The 20,465-nt window shown below is 54.0% G+C and overlaps 1 protein-coding gene across 2 annotated transcripts in view; it reads left to right on the top strand.

Annotated features, from left to right (window-relative positions):
- The window catches only part of KLHL29 (kelch like family member 29), a 387,365-nt gene extending 371,458 nt beyond the window's left edge, over positions 1-15,907 (top strand). For both annotated transcript variants that reach the window (XM_075557057.1, XM_075557058.1), the window contains exons 11-14: positions 85-265; positions 10,794-10,987; positions 11,321-11,465; positions 13,809-15,907. In XM_075557057.1, coding sequence (XP_075413172.1) covers positions 85-265; positions 10,794-10,987; positions 11,321-11,465; positions 13,809-13,992 — 704 coding nt within the window. In that variant the 3' untranslated portion in view covers positions 13,993-15,907. The remainder of the gene's footprint in view (positions 1-84; positions 266-10,793; positions 10,988-11,320; positions 11,466-13,808) is intronic.
- The last annotated feature ends 4,558 nt before the right edge of the window (positions 15,908-20,465 follow it).

Genomic DNA, 20,465 nt, shown 5'->3' with positions numbered 1-20,465 from the left:
TGACCCTGGGGTGGGGCCTGCCCAGCCTCAGCCCCACCTCACTCCCTGCCTGCTCTTCTGCCCCCCACCCCGTACTGCCTACAGGTGGGATGGAATCAGGGGTGACGCTGGCTGATGTCTGGTGCTATATGTCCCTGCTCGATAACTGGAACCTTGTCTCCAGAATGACCGTCCCCCGCTGTCGGCACAACAGCCTGGTCTACGATGGCAAGATTTACACCCTCGGGGGACTTGGCGTGGCAGGCAACGTGGACCACGTGGAAAGGTAATGAGGCCATGGGGGCCTCTCCCTGTGTTCACTGAGGCAGATCCATGTCACTCCTGGCTGACCCAGCACCCACCCTAGTGGAGACGGACGTGAGACCGAATCATGCACAAGGCAGTGATTGATAACCCACCCCCCACCCCCCCGCAAGTCCTTCTCACAAAACCAAACCGAAGGAGGACTATGGGGTAGGGGGCATTGACTCTGTATTGGCCTCCCTCCATCTCTGAGGTGGGTCACTCTGACCCCAAAGTCCCATCATCTAAAGGCAGCATAGGGCGTGCGTGGCCAGCCTGGCCAGGCACTTAGAACCACTTGGGTCAGAAGCCTCTTTCCAGACACTTGCTGGGATTTAGGGGCAACGCTGTAACCAGTGGTGAAAATATGTGTCAGGACGATAGGGCCTTCCTATGACACACCACCAGGAAGCCACTCCTCACGCCGACCCACACATCCCAGGAAACCTGTTTGGGACAAGGGGCAAGGTCACTGCAAGAAGCCAGTGGGTCTGAACCACGTGCACAAGCCTGCCCTCTGCTGAAAGTCTCACGTGGTGGCAGAAGACGCGGGTGCAGGCTTGGTGAGAATAACTGGAGGTGGGTGCTCTTCTGGGTGGAGACCAAGGCCTCTTCCTTTAGATTGGGAGAATGGAAGCCTAGAGGAGGCTCCAGCTCAGCCCTGCTTTTTGGAGAGTCCTTGGGTGGCACAAATAGCTGGCTCTTGACTACTGATCTAGAGGTTGGCTGTTTGAACCCATCCAGGGAAGAAGCCCTGGCCGTCCACTTCCATAAGGATCACAGCCAAGAAAGGGCGATGGTGCAGTTCTGCCCTGCGATGTGTGGAGTAGCCCTCGGTGCATGGGCATCACCTGGACAGGGACAGATTGGGTTTGGGTTTTAGTGCCCCCAGAGGATGGCCTGGCCCCACCTTACAAGCCAGAGGCTGCAGGTCACATCACTAGAGCCTTTTCCCCACGACCTTCCTGCACCCTTTCCTGCTGCCCCATCCTTGTCATCAGCTGCCACCAGAAAGCACATCTCCCCACATGATACCTTGTTGCCTGTGAGGCCAGACCTACCCCTTAATGTGTCATCCCCCCCGCCCCACCCCCACCAGTGGCTAATTGGACACTTGACAAATGTTACAGCAAAGATGAATGCAGAGGGAGCCAGGATCTGAATGTTCATCGTGGGCTTTTAACTCCCCCAAGTGGAGCCCAGAGATGGCTCGGTCACATTGAATTGTCATATTGCTATGGAGATCATAGGGAATCCCCATGATGAGGATATTAGGAATGGGGTTGAGCCTGGGCCAGCCCCGATGCCTCAGCCTGCGCCACAGCCCCCTGCCTGGCCAGCCCTGCCCTAGAGCCTTCTGCACGTGCCAGCCTCTGACTGCTTGTCATCCCGTAATAAATACATGAATAGGGAGACGTTTTCTATGTGGGAGTAAACTGAGCTCGATCTGTCCTCCTGTCTTGCTTTTGTCAGCTATTTTTAATCTCCTAAGACACACTGATTATTTATGTTGTAAACCTCTACTTGTTGATAAATATGGGGATTTGTTCGTGGTTGGGAAGAGGTAGGGACAAACTCCTGCACCCGACTCTGAGGTCTCGGAACACAGACCTCTCCTGTGGGCTTAGGCCTTCCAGCAGTGACACACCAGCTAAGGCCCTGCAGGTGAGCAGTCTCAGCTGACAGGGGCCCCTGAGAGGGCCTGGGCCTGTCCTCAGCCCGCCAGCCCTCGTCTGCAGGCATTGTGGGGGGCAGACGTGAAGACATTAGTGAGGCCAAGAGTGGAGAGTTGTGGGCTGGGGTTGTGGGCGGTACTCACCCACCAATGTCCTAGGTACACGTCCGGAGCCCTTTGGGTGAGCCCATTGCCTCCCAGGATGCGGATCCAGGGTGACAGGAAGGTCGGGATCATGGGAACAGGCAAGGGTGCTTGCTTTCCCAGAAGGCACTAATGATCCAAAGTGCTATTATATTGATAATGAATGAGATGTATAGTGCCTTATAATTATATTATATTACTGTATTGTAGGAATGGTGCGAGATTATATATAATTATAGATTAAAACAACAGTGCAATAGACAAAACTGTATTATATCATTACATAAAATAACTGGGTCTAATATTTCATAGCAATATATTGCAGGAGCCGTGGTTACTGGATGAATGATCGCCGGGCGCCCCACTCGGCAGGGTCATTTGCATGTCATTAGCATATCCTTCTCCGGCAGGAAGCTGACAGATTGCGCTGACTGAGGGTTTGTGGTTTGGCAATCAGCCACCTGGAATAACAAACTCTCGAGAAATTCGAGTTTGGCCGAGTGCGCAGTGATACCGAAAGGCGGGTGACTAACAGCCAATGATCTTTAACTGTCTCCCCGCTCCTTCTGCAGGCGCCCCTTGGAGCCCTGCCACAGTGGCTCAAAGAACAGAGCACTGAACTGGGGACAGGGCCCCAAATGACATTCACCGCGCTGCCACCTATCATTCGTCTGTGGCTTAATTGAATCAGCCCTTGCTGCCCTTTCCAATAATTCCACCTCTTCTCAAATCCTGAGTCTTCCTAAACTCAGGGCCAGACTTCACACAGCTACTCTGGTACTAGTCTGGGTGGACTAGAGAAACAGATTCATAGATACTCATGTATATGTATGAGAGAACTTTATATCAAAGAGTAATTGCACAGTAAGAAAACGTCCCAGCCCACCAGATCAAATCCCTACGTCCAATCTTAGCCCATATGTCCGAAACCAAACTAAAGATTCTTCTTCAGACTCAGGCAACACATGCAATGATGCCGAATGCAAGATCACAGTCCAGTGGGTGGAAAGTCTGTGAATCAGTGGCAGTGGATGCATCTCAGCGCTGGCAGGCTCTCCATGTGACGACTCTTTCAGCTCCAGGGCTCTAGTGTAGCTTCATGTGTCTTGTCAGCGGCAATGCCTCGCAGGGAGTGAGTGTGTGTCCTGCCTCCAGTGAGCTATTATCTCCTTAGCGCCTGCAAATGAGGTCATCAAGCTGTGACCTGATTGACAGTCTAAACTCCACCCCATTCACTCTTAATAGTCTCAAGTTAACAATATATTATGTAATGGCCACAGCCCTCTCACCCACTAGCTCAGAGCCACAGGCATCAGCTAAGTGAGACCCTCTTTCATGACACTGAGTGGGTGGTGGAGGTGGGGGTGGGCTACAGGGTCCAGCTGGAGGCCAGAGGAGGCCCCAAGGGGAAGAGAGGCCCAGAGTGGGGCAGGAGCTGTCAAACTCAAAACTCACTGCCACCTAGTCAATACCAACTGGTTACACAAGATGAAGCAGTTTGGTACCACCAGCCGCTCCTCTGGAGAAAGATGGGCTCTCTGCCTCCAGAAAGACTGACAACTTTGGAAACCCACAGGGACAGTTCTGCTCTGCCCTAGACAGTCGCTGTAAGCAGCAGTGGTCTCAAACTCCCTGCCATCAAGTCGGTGCCAACTCATAGCGACCCTACAGGACAGAGTAGAACTGCCCCCTGTGAGTTTCTGAGACTGTACTCTTGATCAGGAGTAGAAAGCCCCGTCTCTCTCCCACAGAGTGGCTCGGGGTTTCGAACTGCTGCCACCTTGTAGTTAGCAGCCCAATAAGCAGTGGTGGTAGCTGACCTCGAATAGATGCTGAGTCTTGGAGGTCCAGGGGACCCCACAGAACTGCATCATGCAGGTTTCCATGTCTCCCGAGGTGCCTCTAAACACCAAACTTGCTGCCATCAAGTTGATTCCAACTCCCAATGACCCTATAGAGTAGACTGAGTGAAACTGGCCTTGTGAGTTTCCAAGGCTGTCACTCTCCACGGGAGTAGAAAACCTCCTCTTTCTCTCGGTTCAGCTGGTGGTTTTGAGCTGCTGGCAACTTGTGCAAACTGCAGACCAACATGTCACCACTAGGCCACCGGGGCTCCTGAGGTGCCTCTGGTAGATTCAAACCGCCAACCTTTCAGTTAGCAGTCGAGCATGCCTCCATCTGCACCACCAGAGACCCGTCCTAAAAAAACAAGCTGGGGAAAGGCCAGGCGAGCCAGCACACAGGGAGGGCGCTGCCTGGGGACACGGAGTAGCACGGAGCCCGGGGAGGAGGGGGCATTGTGAGCCGTGCAGCCAGATCCCTGGGGACCTGGAGTCAGGAAGGAACGCGGGAGGATGCCAGCAGAAGTCTGGACAAAGGTTGGGAACCAGGTTCAAGGTGCTGTACAGAGAGCCCTCCACAGCTTGAACTCCCAGAGCCCTGGTGGTGCAGTGCTCATGCAGTGGACTGCTAACTGCCAAGAGGGTAGTTTGAAACCACCGCTTGCTCCATGGGAAAAAGATGAGGCTTTCTGCTCCTGTAAGGGGTTACAGCCTCTCAAACCCATTGGGGCAGTTCTACTCTGTCCTCCAGGGTCATCATGAGTCAGAATCCACTCACTGGCAATGAATTTTGGGTTTGTTTGTTTTTGCTTGCTTGTTTGTTTATTTGTCTGCCTGGAACTCCCAGCATTCTTACTTGGCCTCTCTGGCCTGTCCCCCACTCACATGGCTTCTGGAACACTCCACTCTGTCCGGTCCAACTCACGAGGACAGTCACACATCTGCAGAGCAGCCCCACCACAGTGTCAAAACCCCTCCAACCCCTCCTGGGTCCCTGATGCCGCATGGCAGTCAGTGGGTGCTGCCCGCTCTTAGGCACTGGGGTTTCTCATTGTTCCTTCTCCCCCACCATCTCCTACCCCACAGTAACCCCAGTTACTGTTGCCTCGATTCTGACCCAAGGACACCCTTGAGTGTCAGAGCAGAGCTCTGCTCCGGAGGGGTTTCCACGGTGTTCTTCAGAAGGAGATTGCCAGTCCTTTCTCCCAAAGTCCCTCTGGGGGGACGGGACCTCCCAACTGGTCTCTGAGTGTGTTCCCGTGCACACCCGGGGGGCTCGGCCCAGCCTGTGAGCAGCTCCTCCCCCTGCTTCACAGAGAAGGTTGAAGCCATCCAAGGACCCTCTGGACTGCCTGTGATTGCTCCTCAGATGCACCCACATTCGAGACCCTTGCCTGCCCCACTTTCACCCAGTGGACATGGCTTCTCCTCCCTGCTCCCCACTCCCCGCACCATGCAGCCACCTCCTGGGAGCCTTGCGTGTCGGGGACCTCCCCATTCCCTTTTGCATTTTGGCTCCCCTGGTCAGCATATAAACACAGTTACATCCTGCCTGTCTGAATGTCAGCCAAAGGCAGTGGGATGTATGCTGGGGTGGGCTCCCACCAGCTTGTGGGAGCTGGTGATTATGATTTTAGGGAGCCCATTGGTGGCATAGTAATTGTTTGGGGGCTTTTTTATGGGAGGAGCCAATTGTAAGCCACTATTAAGAATTAAATTGTAAAAATACACAAGTAAAGACACGAAAAGCAATGGTGAAACATACTGGAAACCTACCACTTCCTAAATGTTGACCTGTCACTAAGGTCCACGCTCTTTAATAATCATGCTGAAGGAGGACGTCCACGCTGCACAGGAAACCTGAGCCAAAACAAGGCTCCCCGCATCGATGGACTAGCAGTGGAAATGTTTCCACAAGCTGATGGAGCACTTGAAACACCCCCTAGTATGCAGAAAATTTGGGAGACGGTTACTACTTGGCCAATTGACTGGAAGCAATCCATATAAGAGATCCATCTTTGTACCGATTCCAAAGAAAGCTGACCCGGAATGTGCAAATAATAAAACAATATCACGGATAGCACATGCAAGTAAAATGCTGCGCAAGGTCACCCAACAGCAGCTGCAGTAACATGCTGACCGGGAGCTGCCTAAGGAAGAGGAGGCGGAACAAGGTCTGTCATTGCTGGTGTTCGGTGGACCTTGGCTGAAAGCGAACGCCAGCGACCTACTTGTGCTGTGTTGACTATGCAAAGGCCTCTCTGGCTGTCGGGATGACCTTGAGAGAGTGGGGATTCTAGAGCACCTCATCGTGCTCACTCGGAACTTGTCCGTGGCACAAGAGGCAGTTGCGCGGATGGAACGAGGAAATGCCGCATGGTCTAAAAGCAGGAAAGATGTGCGTCAGGACCTTATCCTCTGACCATACTTGTTCAGTCTGCATGCCGAGCAAATCATCAGAGAAGCTGGCAGGGCATCGGGAAGAATAGGGCTTCGGGAAGGAGGAAGGCTTACAACCTGTGGTATACAGATGGCACAGCTGGCTTGCGGAAAGCAAAGGAGACTTGCACTTGTGCCTGCAGGTGAGGGATGGCAGCCTTCGATATGGGTTATGGCTCGATGGAAAGGAGACCCAAACCCTCACACCTGGGCCAATAGGTAACGCCATGATTAATGGAGAAAAGGTGGAAGCTATCAAGGATTTTGTCTTGCTTGGATCCACAATCAGTGCCCATAGAAGCATCAGTCAAGAGAGCAAAAACTGTGCTGCATTGGGTAAATCTGCTCCACAAGACCTCTTTTAGAGCGTTGAGAAGCGAGGATATGACTTTGGGCACTAGGATGCACCTGAACCAAGCACTGGTACTTGCCGCTGCTTGCTGTAGGTGTAAAAGTTGGACAGTGGATTGATGCATCTGGATTGTGTCGCTGGCAAAGGAAAGGGAAAGTATCAGGCTGCCAAAAGGACAAACAAATCTGTCTTAGCAAGTGTACGGCCGGCATGCTCCAAAGAGAGGATGGTGAGATCTTGCTGTCAGGAGAGACCAGTCCCTAGAGAGGGACATCAAGCTTGGTAAAGCGGAGGGGCAGAGAAGAAGAGGAAGGCTCTCAAAGAGATGGATGGACACAGTGGCAGCAGCAAGAGGCCAAGGCACCAAAACCATGGTGAGGTTGGTGTGGGACCGGCAGTGTGGCGTTCCGTGGTGCAGAGTGTGGCCGTGCGGTGGAACGCACTCAATGGTACCTAGCAGCAGCAGCAACGTGCGCGTTAGGTCACCGATGGTGGGGAGGGGCACCTCTGGTGGCAGATCTGACTCAGCCACCCTGTGAGGCACACTAGCACTGTCCCAGAGAGCTTCCTGGGCTGCATATTTTGGGGGCGCAAACGCTGCCTCTTCTTTTCCTTCCAGCCTTTCCGTTAGGAGCTGTGTGCTCCGTCACTGAGCCAGCGTGCCGTATTTGGTAGACATTCTGTGTCATGGTGACCTATTGCTTCCCAGCTTTCTTCTCCGTGACGTCACTCTGGTGACTTAAAATAGGCCAGGATGAGCAAATGCTACAAACCGGGGGCTTTGGTCCTGGAAAGCCAGCACTCGACTGATGAGACCCCGCTGGCGGCCCCGCTCAGTCCTGCCTTCCTGCCCACACTCACGGAGAACCCCACTCCAGTGTCACTCCCTGGTCTCCCCTTCTCTCCTCAGTGCGCACACACTCCCGCACCTCCCATGATAGGAGACTGAATGTCAGGCGCTTGACCCCCACTCCTGTCACATCCTCTGCACTTGCACTTGAAGTGCTCTGGGCTTTTGTCTCTCGGTCCATCCCTCCCCGGTCTGCTCAGCTCCCTCAGAATGGCAGCCTTTTCCCCAGACATTGCTGGGAGCCCTTCCCTTGGCCCCACATTCTCTCTGGAGAAGCTCCAATAACACACTTCCCAGCTGTGAGCCCATGAGCCCAAAGCTGAATGCTTCCTCCAAACCCACAGGTCCCATGGCCTGCTGGGCAGTCCCAGTGCTGAAAACTCCCCAGGAATGCTACTCCCGAAGGCATCCTGCTGCCTCTGCTGATGAGGCTGTCTACTCCCATCCAGATGTCTAGCCTCTCTTTTCGTCTCTGGCTGCTTGAGGGCCCTCTGTCATGGTGAATGACACAGTGACTGCCTGGACCAGGAGGTTCATGACTGACCGATGACCTCAGCGACGACAGATGACCCTTGATGTCCTTCACCCTGGGAAAGCAACAGTGCCCAAGGCAGAAATCCATGGAAAGAGAGCCAGCACGTGCGAGGCCACCCCACATGTCCTCTTTGGATTGGGATTTAGAACCCATCTGGGTGGTGGCCAGACTACTGGCTTCGGCATGATTGATGACTGGGTCATGTGGGGAAAAAAGGGATCCTGAACACAGGCTTGCAAGACATGGCCTGTGAGAGAGGGGGGTCGAGGGGGGGCCCTCAAGGACCACAGTGCAAAGAGCTCAAGGCCAGAATGATGGAAGTCAGAGGACTGCCAAGGCCAACGTGGGTGCCGACAAAAAGAAAGAAGAGCACTTCTACAGTGACCTGGGCTGCAATGGCTATGTGGATGTTCCATCAGAGAATTCATCAACAATAAAAAGAAAACTTTTAAAACAACGACAAAAAGATGTATGGGAACCCATCACAATGATCTACATATAACCCCCTCCCAGAGGGACGGGCAACAGAAAAGTGGGTGAAGGGAGGCAGCGGTCCAGCATAAGACATGAAAAAAATAATTTATAAATTATTAAGAGTCCAGGAGGGAGGGCAGGAGAGGGGGGAACTGAGCTGATACCAAGGGCTCAAATAGAAAATGTTTTGAAAATGATGAAGGCAACATATGTACAAATGTGCTTGACACATGGATGGATAGATTGTGATAAGAGCTGTAAGAGCCTCCAGTAAAATGATTTTTTTAAAAATTTAAAAAGATGGGTAGCCCCAGAAAACCTACAGGGGTCCCTGGGTGATGCCAATCGTCTAGGATCAGCTATCATCTGAAAATGTGACCATTCAAATCCACCCAGAGGCACTACGGGAGAAAAGGCCCGGCCACCTGCTTCCTTCAAGACTGGAGCCCAAAAAAGTACATGGAGCAGTCGGTCACACGGGTCACCATGGGTCAGAAGTGACAAAAGAGTAGATGGCCTGGTATATATGTGATGCTCCAGGACTAACACTGAAGGCTCCTCCCCCCGGTCTTCCTCCCTGCACTCCTTCGATGCCCTGTCCCACCAGAGCAGGGGTTCTCTGTCTTCCTCAGGCCTCGATCCTTTCATACAGTTCCTCATGTGGTGGTGACCCCCCCCCCCCAGCCATAACATTATTTTCATTGCTACTGCATCACTGTCATGTTGCTACTGCTAGGAATCGGGTGACCCCTGTGAAAGGGTCTTTTGACAAACCCCCAAGGGGTCATGACCCACAGGGTGAGAACCACTGCACCAGATGGACAACCCCCCCCCATCCTGTTTACCCAGCCAAAGACCCTGCACCCTCTGCTTCCTCCTAATGCAAGCAATTAGCTGATATGCAAACCCCACCCTGATTCACCGTTCCTTGTGCCCCTGCCTTCTCACACATTTGCCCCTTGTCGCCAAGCTCCCTGTAACAGCCCCATCCAACCCCCTGCACCTTGTCCCTTCCCATCCCCACAATACTGCACAGAGCTCTCACGAGGATCCAAATCTGATCCCATTACTTCTCTGCCTAAAATGCCCAGGGTGCCCCCCTGAGCCCTAGGCACACGTGGCCCTATTCCTGGCCTCTTGGCACTATTCTAAGACCTCCCTTCACCCGCACTTCCCTTCATCTGGCTGCCCACCCCCAACTCCCACCCCTCCTCGCTTCCTGTTTACCCAGTGCCTGTGGCCATCAAGCCAGCTCCATCCACACTACTCCATGTTCAATAGCTCAGCCATGCCCAATCCCACGCTGCCTCTCGTGAGGCTGTGTTGGACCCAATGTGGTGGCCACTGTGTGTCCGAGTGTCTTCCACCCCAGGGCGCGCCACTCCTGGGCTCTCTCTCAGAGCACCTGCCGTGACCCGGATTGGCCCATGTGTGACCCTTCCACCTAGCCTGTCTTAGTCAGGAAGTTCTCGACATCTGTCCATGAGGAGTGACCCTGCTGGTATTGGAAACCTTGGTGGGAAGCTTCCAGCATCACAGCGACACGCAAGCCATCTCAGTATGACAACCTGCCAGATGCGTGACGGCCCCTTCCTTCCCCTAGCGAGTAGCCGACTCATACCTTCAGGCCCCACGCAGGCCTCTGCTGCTCCGTGGAAGAAGTCTGACCTGGCCCCTCAGAGCAAGCTAAGTGAGCCCCTCCTTGTCAGCTGGGGTCTCTCGCCATCATACACTTACCCTCCTGCACCCGAGGAGTTGTTCTTGGGGTTTCACTGGATCCTCCGTGCCCCCCCCCCCCCCCCCCGCCTAGGGCCATTAGTTAGCTCCTGGAGGGCAGACCTGGTGCTTAATTAACCTGTTTCCAGAAGAACGCCTGGGTGTGCGGGAACGGCTCTGTGTGTCAGGGTTGCTGACGGACAGGTAGGACTGAGCTAGGCAGAGAGGGCTGGAGGCACCCAGGAGATGTGGCACTTGAGCAAACGTGTGGGGACAGAGAAACCCTGCTGGGCCCGGAGAGGAGAAGCTAGTTGGGGTCAGACCACAGGAGGTCCTGAGGGATCCTCCCAAGAGGCCCCAGCACGGTGGCACAGTCTGTGTCCGCGACACCAGAAGCACGAAGCAGATGGTGGTTGGTGCTCCCCCAAATGGCTGCTGCCATGCCCTGCCTTTGACCCTAGGACCCTCTGCCCCTCTCTCCACAGGTACGACACCATCACCAACCAATGGGAAGCCGTGGCCCCTCTGCCCAAGGCTGTACACTCGGCAGCAGCCACTGTGTGTGGCGGCAAGATCTACGTGTTTGGGGGGGTGAATGAGGCGGGCCGAGCTGCAGGGGTCCTCCAGTCCTACATCCCTCAGACCAACACGTGGAGCTTCATTGAGTCCCCGATGATCGGTGAGAACCCACTGCCCGCAGCCCAGGGCCAGTCACGAGCCCATCCCATGGCTTCCTGCCATATGTCTCCCGAGTACAGAAACCAGGCAAAGCCTGGCAGGTCCACGGACCCAGGTCTGGTGGGAAGGGCAAACCCCGAGTCCCAGGTGCCGCTGAGAGCGGGCAAAGTCTGTGCACCCTGCACCTGCTGAACCCCCGGGCCTGATCCTCAGGCCAGTCAGTGCCCCCACTGACTGGCTCTCCACCCTGTCCCGGGAGGCCCCCTGGGAAAGGCAAGTGAGAAGGGTGGTGAGGAGGAGAGGCCCTGATCCCTGCGCTCTGCTCTCTCCACAGACAACAAGTATGCTCCCGCCGTCACCCTCAATGGCTTCGTCTTTATCCTCGGCGGGGCTTATGCCCGAGCCACGACCATCTACGACCCTGAAAAGGGGAACATAAAGGCGGGCCCCAACATGAACCACTCTCGCCAGTTCTGCAGGTGAGGGGGCTGCCGGGCTCCCCTCGGGGAGCCTGGAGGTAGAAACAACAGAAGGGGGGGGGGTTACCGTGGCTAGCTGACCAGAGCCTCCTGTCCTGCACCCTTTCCCCGCAGGCTACTGGGGTTCAACCTTAGGTGATGGACTTTTGTGACAGGGCAGAGTATGAAGCACCCAAGGCAGCCCAGAGCCCCCAACACCCGACCTTGTAGTTCCAGCCGACCCATCTGGAAACCCCCAGGGCCAGGCCCTTGTAGGCTGGACCTCCTCCCACTGGGGGAGGTGGGGGAAGGGCGGTGGGTGTACTGTGAGGCAGCTCTCCTCCAGGACACCAGAGCTGAGCAATGTCCTGAATGAGACAGGTACCTTCTCGGGGAACACTGTGAGCGCCCACGTGATCCTGAGGCCCTGATAGATTTGGAACCGGGCAGTAGTACTGGGCCCTGATGTCCTTTTTCTCAAGCACACGCATCCGCAGGCCCTGCAGGGAGAAAGGGAGACAGGTAAGACTCAGGTTTGGGTCCTAGGCAGCCTGAGTCCATGGCCCAGAGAAAACGCCTGGATCATGACACCCCAGCCCCTCCCCTCATAGCCCCATCTCTTCCTGGGCTGAGCAGAAGGAGAAATAAAACGGGGTCCCTGAAACTGGCTCTCAGCCATTTCCACCACAGATCCTTCCTAAGCCACCTGATGAATCAAGACCCCGGGAAGCCTCCCTAGAGGGCAGCGCATGCGGAGGGCCCACTCTTCGTGGGACTGTCCCTAGAAAAGGTGCCATCTACGTGCTGACTTGTCCAGTGGTCTTCGATGACGAATGGTCTACCCGCTCTGGGGGAGTTCTCCCGTCTGGGAAACAGGCCTGCACCAGATGACTGCTAAGTTCCCGTTCGCAGGAAGAGTCAGTCTCCAGTCTTCTGTCGCACACTCTGCAAGAGGACAGTATGCTGGGCAAAGGGACTCCACTGCCCACTGACCAAGATAGCGGGGTGTTGAGCACCCCCTGGGGGGGAAACTCCGTGCCTCACCTGAGAACCGAAGTGGAAAGGGAAAGGCTTTATGCCCAAGAAGAGCTGCAGCCAGGTCTCGCAAGAGAAGCAGGGGAGAGACAGGCCACCAAGGGAGACACATGAGAGGCCTGGGTGGGGTGCAGTCGCTAGAGAGAGGGCGGGCTCCTTGGTGGTCTATAGTATGCGGTGGGGTGGGTGGGGTCGCCAGGAGTCAGAATCGGCTTTGAGAAATCTAGACGAGGGGCGAGCACACCTGCCCTCACAGCAATTGTAAAATAGATTGTGAGCTATGAATACATTTCTACAAACAAGTGAAATCACTATTCTCTGAATCTTATCCTTGAAAATTCTTCAACTTGACTTCAGCGGCACACATATGTACCAAGAGAGCCACCGTTTGCCCACCCCTGGTCTAGATGGCCCTGCTTTGCTTGAGGCTCAGAATTTCAAAACTCGATTTTTAACAAAATGCCAACTCACAGCCATCAAGTCAATCCCAACCCTATAGAATAGGGTTAAACTGCCCCCATGGTTTTCTGAGCCTCTTAACCCTTTATGGGAGTAGAAAACCTCGTTTTTCTCCCACAGAGCTGCTGGTGGTTTTGAACTGCTGACCTTGCAGTTCCGCAGCCCAAAACATAATCCACTACACCGCCGGGGCTCCTTCAGTAATGAATGGAAATATGTTGGGTGGCAGGGCTAGCCAAGAAGAACTGGCCAAGAGCTGAAGTAAGAAGTCAGGGCTGGAAACATGTAGACATTTGGGAAGTTGGACGTCACAGTGAACGGACAGCTGGACTATATTACAGGAAAGAGGTAGTGCTGGGCTCTCCCTCTGGCAGAGCTGAGCAGAGCAAAGCAGGACCAAGCAGTGAGTGCCCCCCAGGAAGGGCCCAGAGGCACCAGCTGGGACCCTGCAGAGAGCATGCATGGCACAGGTGATCGTAGCCTGGTTAACGCCAGGTCCCATTGCAGAAAGGACCGTCGGACTGCCATGGCCAAGGTGATGTGCCCCACACAATGGCTGACATTCACTTATGATCTGACTTCCCCTGGTGCCTGAATTTCTTTTGCATTGTGTCCCCACATTGCTCTGAGCCTAGAACCTGTCCGCAGAGGCTGTGCACCTCCCGGCTGCTCTGCAGAGGCCTGGCCCACGTCCAGTCTCCAGCAGCTTGGGGTGCTGTGGGAGTGAAGGGAGAGCACCCATGCTGTGTGATTGGCCCTGCAGGACGGAGCAGAGGGCTTAACCCAGCAGCCCGCTCACAGGCCACTTGCTCTGGGATCCAGCGGAGGGGGACGGGCCTAATGCTCTTCCTCTTTCTACCGTCCTAACAGTGCCGTGGTGCTGGATGGCAAGATTTACGCTACGGGGGGCATCGTCAGCAGCGAGGGACCCGCCCTGGGCAACATGGAAGCCTACGAGCCCGCCAGCAACACCTGGACCCTCTTGCCCCACATGCCCTGCCCGGTGTTCAGACATGGCTGCGTGGTGATCAAGAAGTATATTCAGAGCGGCTGACGTCCGCCGGGGGCCACGGTGAGACTGTGGACTAGTCGGGTGCGGCCAGCACGACCCACAAGGAGACGTTTTCAGCAACCCCAGGAAGAGCCCAACAACACGCAACCCAGGAACCACTGCTCTCAACCTTGTGAAGCTGCTCTCCCTGGGCCATGGAAGACCCTCCTGCCGGTGGGTGACCGAGCCACCGGGACAGCCGGCGCCCGCCGGGGCGCTTGCTCTGATCGGAGGCACTCCCTCTGACCGGTGCAATAGAGTTTCACATATTTTTTCAACTGGGAGAGAGAAGCTGTCTTTTTCCCTTCCTGCAGAGCAAGCTCGACCCCCCAGCCACCGTAGCTCAGTTATCCGACGTCAGTCGCGCGCACCGGCTTGTGCACGCAGCACCAGGCTCTTTTGGAGGAAGATCAAAGTGTCCTTATCACTTTGATCCCTACTTTTCTGTTTTTAACCAACCCACCCTTCCCAAGGCTGAAGGGAAACCGTGGACGGGACTGTTCGGTAGGCTGCTGGTCCCCTGGGCGGCGCAGGAGAAGCCGGGCAGCCGGAGCAGAGCCAGGCAGGGTGTGGCCTAGGGGCAGCAAGGGACAGCCGGCCATCCTTCACAGGTGTTTGCCGGAGAAGGACAAGAGGGTTGTGCTAGCTTTCTCTTACTCGGTATGAATTAATTAGATTTCCAAGGCATTTTTTCTTGATACACAAAAGGCTATTTTTAAGTACAGAGAGACAGGGCCACCAGAAAGACATGATGTGGAGATTCCCAAAGCTGGGTCATGAGTGCCAGAGTGGGGCATTTGCTCTTAATTTTTTTCTACATGCAGAATAGAGGTTCTCTCCTGGGGAAGGGGGCACCATGCCCCCGTTTTATTTTTAGAAAAGCCGGCGCCCGACAGCTCCGTGGAGGCTTGGTGAGCGGTAGAAAGTCCTGCCGCGGGAGGAAGCCAGCTCTGGCTTCTGTTACCAGCGCTGTGTCTCCAGGCGGCTGAGCTGAGGACCCAGGCCATGGAGCTGGGGAGGAGGGTCGGGGCATGAACAAAAACTGTCTAGAAAGCACAGGAGACTATTTTTGATATTCATAGCTATATATTAAGGCACCTGCCACCAGAGCGCTCAGGATGGGGACAACCTTCTTAGACGAGCCATGACCTGATGAGTCCGAGCAGGGTGCCTCTCCCGTCACAGATCCGCCTGAGAAAGGGACAGCACGCCCTCCGAGGCTCAAAAGAGAAAGGCCTTCCTGCTAATCCTCAGACCCTCAAACCTCACGTGGTCACGGTTCCATTCCAGGGCAGGAAGGAGCCTGCGCTGTTGAGTTCATGTTGGTACCAAATACCCATCTACCATTTTTACACCCGGGAGGTCCCCTTTGTCACCACCCCCCCCAATCCCCAGTCATCTTGTCACCCTGAGTCCATTCACGAGGAGAAGAGGGACAGGACATGCCTTCCACTGTCCAGTATTCGATGACACAAAAGCCCCTGTTGGGCAGGCATCCAGAAGCGTGGCCCCCACTTGGACAACGTGATCCCGAGCTTCGTTATGCAGTTTTTAATATTATTTATTATTAAAAAAGTAATAAGCACAAAACTACATACATTGTATGTCATTTAAAGTATTTATGTCAAACAGGGTGCAAGTGTGAACCCAAGGACCGGAGCACAAATTCCTAACTGCCTGGGGCAGGGCTCGTGTTAGCGTTGGGTGCGTCTACCTCCAAAGGAGGTGCTAGTGGACAGCGGGACTCGACACAGGTGGCGCTGTCGGCGACCGCCTTCTCGCCTCGTCTATCGCACTGGAGCAAAGCTGGCTATTTCTGTGAAGGATATAAAACAGGGTTCTCTGTAATGGTATTGTACATAGTATATGTTTATTGTTAAGTTCTTGTTATATGATAATAAATATATTTATAGATCTAGACTTGGGAGCCCATGTGGTGTGTCCAGGGTGCCCTCCTCCGTGCACCAGTGGCGAGGAGCCGGCTTATACAGACGTCAGCCATCTGGGCACCGTCTGAGATTTTAATGTAGGAACCCTGGCGGCATAGTGGTCACGTGTTGGGCCGAGATCGGCAGTTCGAAACCACCAGCTGCTTCCTCGGGAGAAAGACGAGGCTTTTGATTCTGTAGAGTTAGCCCACCGGGGCAGGTATTTATCCTCTGTCCTACAGGGTCACTGTGAGTCAGCATTGACTTGATGGCAGTGAGCCTGGTTTTTGTTTTGTTTTATTTGTATGGATTTGAATGATTAGAAAGGATGGGGCTACTTAACAAAGGGAGCCTATAGAATTTAAAAGGAGCAAGACCTAAGGTCAGAGTGGCAGGGACTCACAAAGGACTCTGGGATGGACCCCCCCCCCCCCCGGAACCTCACACGCACGCGCACACACACCCCGCTGGGTAAGGGTTCTGCCTCCTGCTTTCCATTGGGGTTGGTATGGGCCCTGAGCCAGGGTGGCTGTCTTTGTCTGTGCCGGGACCACAGACGAAGGACCTCCACCTCCCACTAGGTACATCCTGGAGTAGAGGAAACAAGGTGTGGTTTCCGTGACAAAATCCAGTCCAAGTGGTTTCCCTGCCCAGTCCTGCCTGAGGTGTCCTCTCACCCAGCAAGCAGCCACGCTTCGCACCAGCCCTGGCGCTCCAGATGGAGAAGGCAGAACCCCTGCGGGGCTGCTGCCCTCTGCAGGGAAGCCCGTCTCTGTTACAACCACCGGGAGAAGGGAGGTGGACTGGCTCTGTCACCGTGAAGGGCCTGCCTCACACCCTTCACCCCTCAGAGCTCACCAGGACCCAGCATCTCCTTGAAAGAAAATGCAAAGATCTAAAGAAAATAAATGTGAGAGTGGGATTTCTTCAGAGAACGTGGCTGAGGCTTTATGACAAAGGAGCCTGCACCGGCCACACGAGTGTTTGCTGGGGCATCCTCAAAATGCCAGCTCTGGGGGAGGGATGCCGAAGTCCAATCATGAAGCACTGAAATTACAACCCCAAATGAAGACCAAGCAATCATTTCTTCAGTTCCTTCCTTGTCCGCTCTATTACTTTAACTCAAGAGAAAGGCGATCTTGGCGTTAGGCGCTATCTCTACAATTCATTCTGAGATGGTAGCTTTTTTTTTTTTTTTTGCTTATTGATATTTTATTGGTGACAAAACAGCAAAAAACAAATTGACCAAGTTGTGATGAGGCCCCAATAAAATGACTTATAAAATAAATAAACAAAATGACCAAAGATGCAGAGGTACGTGGCCTTGGAGAGCACTCCAGGATCTCCACCTCAGGGAGAGCACCGCTCCGAAGGCACAGAACAAAGTGAGAGCTTGGAGCTGAAGCCAAGCATCCAACCCCAGGGCAGAGGGTTGGGGCAGGGCTGTGCCAGTGACAGTCACAGGGCTCTGGGTCACCAAGTAAGTGGGTGCCAGGGAGACCAAGCCCCAACTTCAGCTTGCCAGGAGTGTGGCTCTCCCAACCCACAGCCTCACCCAGGCTGGGAGCCCTGCCCTGCCTCGCCAATGGGCCAACCCTTCAATCCCTGCCACTCAGCCTTCTCTGAATGTGCTTCTCCCCAAACACCAGGCCCAGGGATCCAGTTGGGGTGGCCCACCTCTTGGGAAAGGCCCAGGGACTTCATAGGCACCCTTCTGGTAAGTTTTCCAGATGGGTCCTGGGTCAGGGGAACAGCCTCCAGCAGGGCGTTTGCATTCCCATCCTTTGAGCTCTCTGGCCTCTGCCTGCCAGGCCCTTGTCCCCATGAGAGGCCCTGCCTGGCTGGGCCTGGAGTGCAGGCTCAGATGGTCTGCCCACCTGCCAAGGGGCGGCTTTGCTGCTCAAAGTCCAGCAGAGTTCAGCTCCTGGCCCCAGTTGGCCCCGCCACAGGCTGACGCCGAAGCTAGACCCCAAAATGCTCCTCCTGCTGGCTTGCTCCCTCTGGTCCATATGGGTGCCGTCCTGATTTCAAGTTCTGTTGGCTAAGATTTTAGAGAGAAACTTAAGCGAGTAACTATGTAACCATTTGAGATTATCACTCTGGTTGGGCTCCAGGTACCACCACCAAGCCTGGCATGGGTGGTGAGAACATTCACTGGGGCGGCCCCAAACAGGTGACGGATCATATGGAGGGGGTGTGCAGGGGATGGGTCTCTGCCATCATCGTTGCTAATCAAGGTAGGAACATAAATATAGCTGACAACTGATTCAAAGCTTCTCCTTCCAAATTGGGTTATTTGGAGCCTCGGAGACAGATGGGAGGCCCTGTGGCACTCTCAGGTGTTAGACTGCTGACCACAAGGTTGGTGGTTCAAACCCATCAGCCACTCTGCAGAAGAAAGATGAGGCTATCTACTCAGATAAAGATTTACAGCCTCAGAAGCCCGACATAGAACCATAACGACTCGGAATCAACCTGATGGCAGTGGGGATGACACACTGACAATGGGGACAGCTGGGAGAGCAGGGCAAAGGCAACTTGCCCTCAAGCAGCTCACAGCCTGGTGGGTCAGTAGATACCGCAGCTGGTCAGTTTCCAGGAGGTCCCTCATAGATAAGCAACAATTTGCTGGGGGGTGGGGGGAGGCAGTGGAGTTGGTTGCATTGTTTCTAGGTGAGAGAAATATTTAACTTGCAAGAAAGAAAGCTTGGGTTTTTATTTTTTTAAGAATTACAAAATGCCCAACTCATGATTAAAAACAAGGTCTTGTTTTCCTAATCGGACCTATCTGCAGAATTGGAAGACGGCACAGGTAGAACAGGAGCAGAAGACCCAACAGGTAGGTGCAACCCGGAAAACTGGCCATGGTCCTGCATGGGGCCTTGATGCCACCCCAGATGCTGATCTTGCCAGAGACACAACAGAGACCGTTCTACCTTGTCCTGTAGGGTCGCTATGAGTTGGCATCGACTTAATAGCAGTGAATGTAAACACATGCATGTCTTACCTTGTGATTCACCATCCTCTTTACTCAGTGCCAGACAGTGTCTATCCTTCTAGAACTGGGAAGAAAAGATCAGGTTTGCCACAGCTTGGGGTAGACCGTGCCCTAGGTGTCAAAGCCACCAGCCACTCCACAGCTTGGGCAAGACGGACAGAGGGGAAGAGCGCAGTGAACAAGGAGAGGTGGCCCTGTCCCCTTGGGAAGCTCAGACCATAGCTCCCCTGAGAGTTGACTGACCGACGACATCAACACTTAGAAGCCTCTATGGCTGGATCCGCCCTCTGGGGTCCTTTTCTGTCGCCGTCTTTATTGACAATCGCATTGTCCATTTGAGCGTCACACACATAGATATTATTGTAATTGTGTCCCATGGATGAGCCACCTCTACTCTGGTGGCACCCTGAAGCTCAGAGAAGTCAAATTCCTTGGTAAAGGATCTCCAATGTGCATGTCGCCATGACGCCACCATTTTTGATTCATTCACCTTGAGGCCAATGAGCCAGAAATAAGCTCATCCACCTTCTGAATTCCACCACGTTGGGAGCAGGGAGGAGGTCGTGGCAGTATCCCCAGAGATGGGGATTTCACTACCACCATCCTCCCTTACTTGTAAAAATGTATTAAACGCCACCGCCCAGATTTAAGGGTGCATAAATCTCAGAATATGCGTTTTCATGAATTAAAAATCTATATAGTGCTCTGTGTTAAGCCTCCGGTTAGCCACTGCCGGGTTGGGGCTTCAAGTCCGCCAGCAGCTCTGCGAGAGAAAGATGAAACCCCCTGCTCCCTTGAAGGTGGTCAGCCTCGGAAATGCTAGGGAGCAGGCATTACCACTGGGAACTCACTTAATGGCAGGGGGGTGGGTTCGGCTTGGTTGTACTCTCAACAAAACTGGAAAAATGCTTGTGGCCCATGTGACAAAGATTAATAGCTTGACTTTACAGCCCCTGTTTTTCTATAAGGCGATAGGAAGCCATTCCCAATTAAATAGAAGTGGGTCATAAACAGACCCCCCACAAAGGAAATAGGAGCAGCAAACCGACAACAGGCACTTTTTTTAATGCTCAAAGCTCCACCTCGATACCTGTTATTAAATGATAACAATGTTACAAAGGACCAGGAGGTAGCATCTTGGACTTCCTAACGTAGCCCCCAGAATCTAAAACCTAAAATCTGTGCAGGGGAACTCCAAACACCGAGGATCCCCAAGAGCAGTGAAGCACTGGCATCGTCAGAGGGCTGCGTCACGGGAGGGGACCGTCCAGAAAGCAGCAGCAGGGCCAGCTCTGTACACAGGCTCTAGGGTGCGCTCCCAGCCGACTCACCTATCCACTGTGGGGCACCTACAAGGGTCAAACAAGAACTGTAGGAAAAGTCACATCCTAGTAACGTCCACGGATGGACCCGAACGATATGCCACATGTGACCCACCAAACACGAAGGACAGATGACCTGACGAGCTGTGGGAAGACACCAAGAGCATCATATCTGAAGCAAGGCCAAGGTCACTTTGAAAATGAAGGAAGGAAAGACAAGAATCACAT

Source organism: Tenrec ecaudatus, chromosome 8, assembly GCF_050624435.1.
Source record: "Tenrec ecaudatus isolate mTenEca1 chromosome 8, mTenEca1.hap1, whole genome shotgun sequence".
Lineage (NCBI taxonomy): Eukaryota > Metazoa > Chordata > Mammalia > Afrosoricida > Tenrecidae > Tenrec > Tenrec ecaudatus.
Note: the sequence above shows the minus strand (reverse complement) of the source record. Positions and strands in the feature narration are given on the sequence as shown.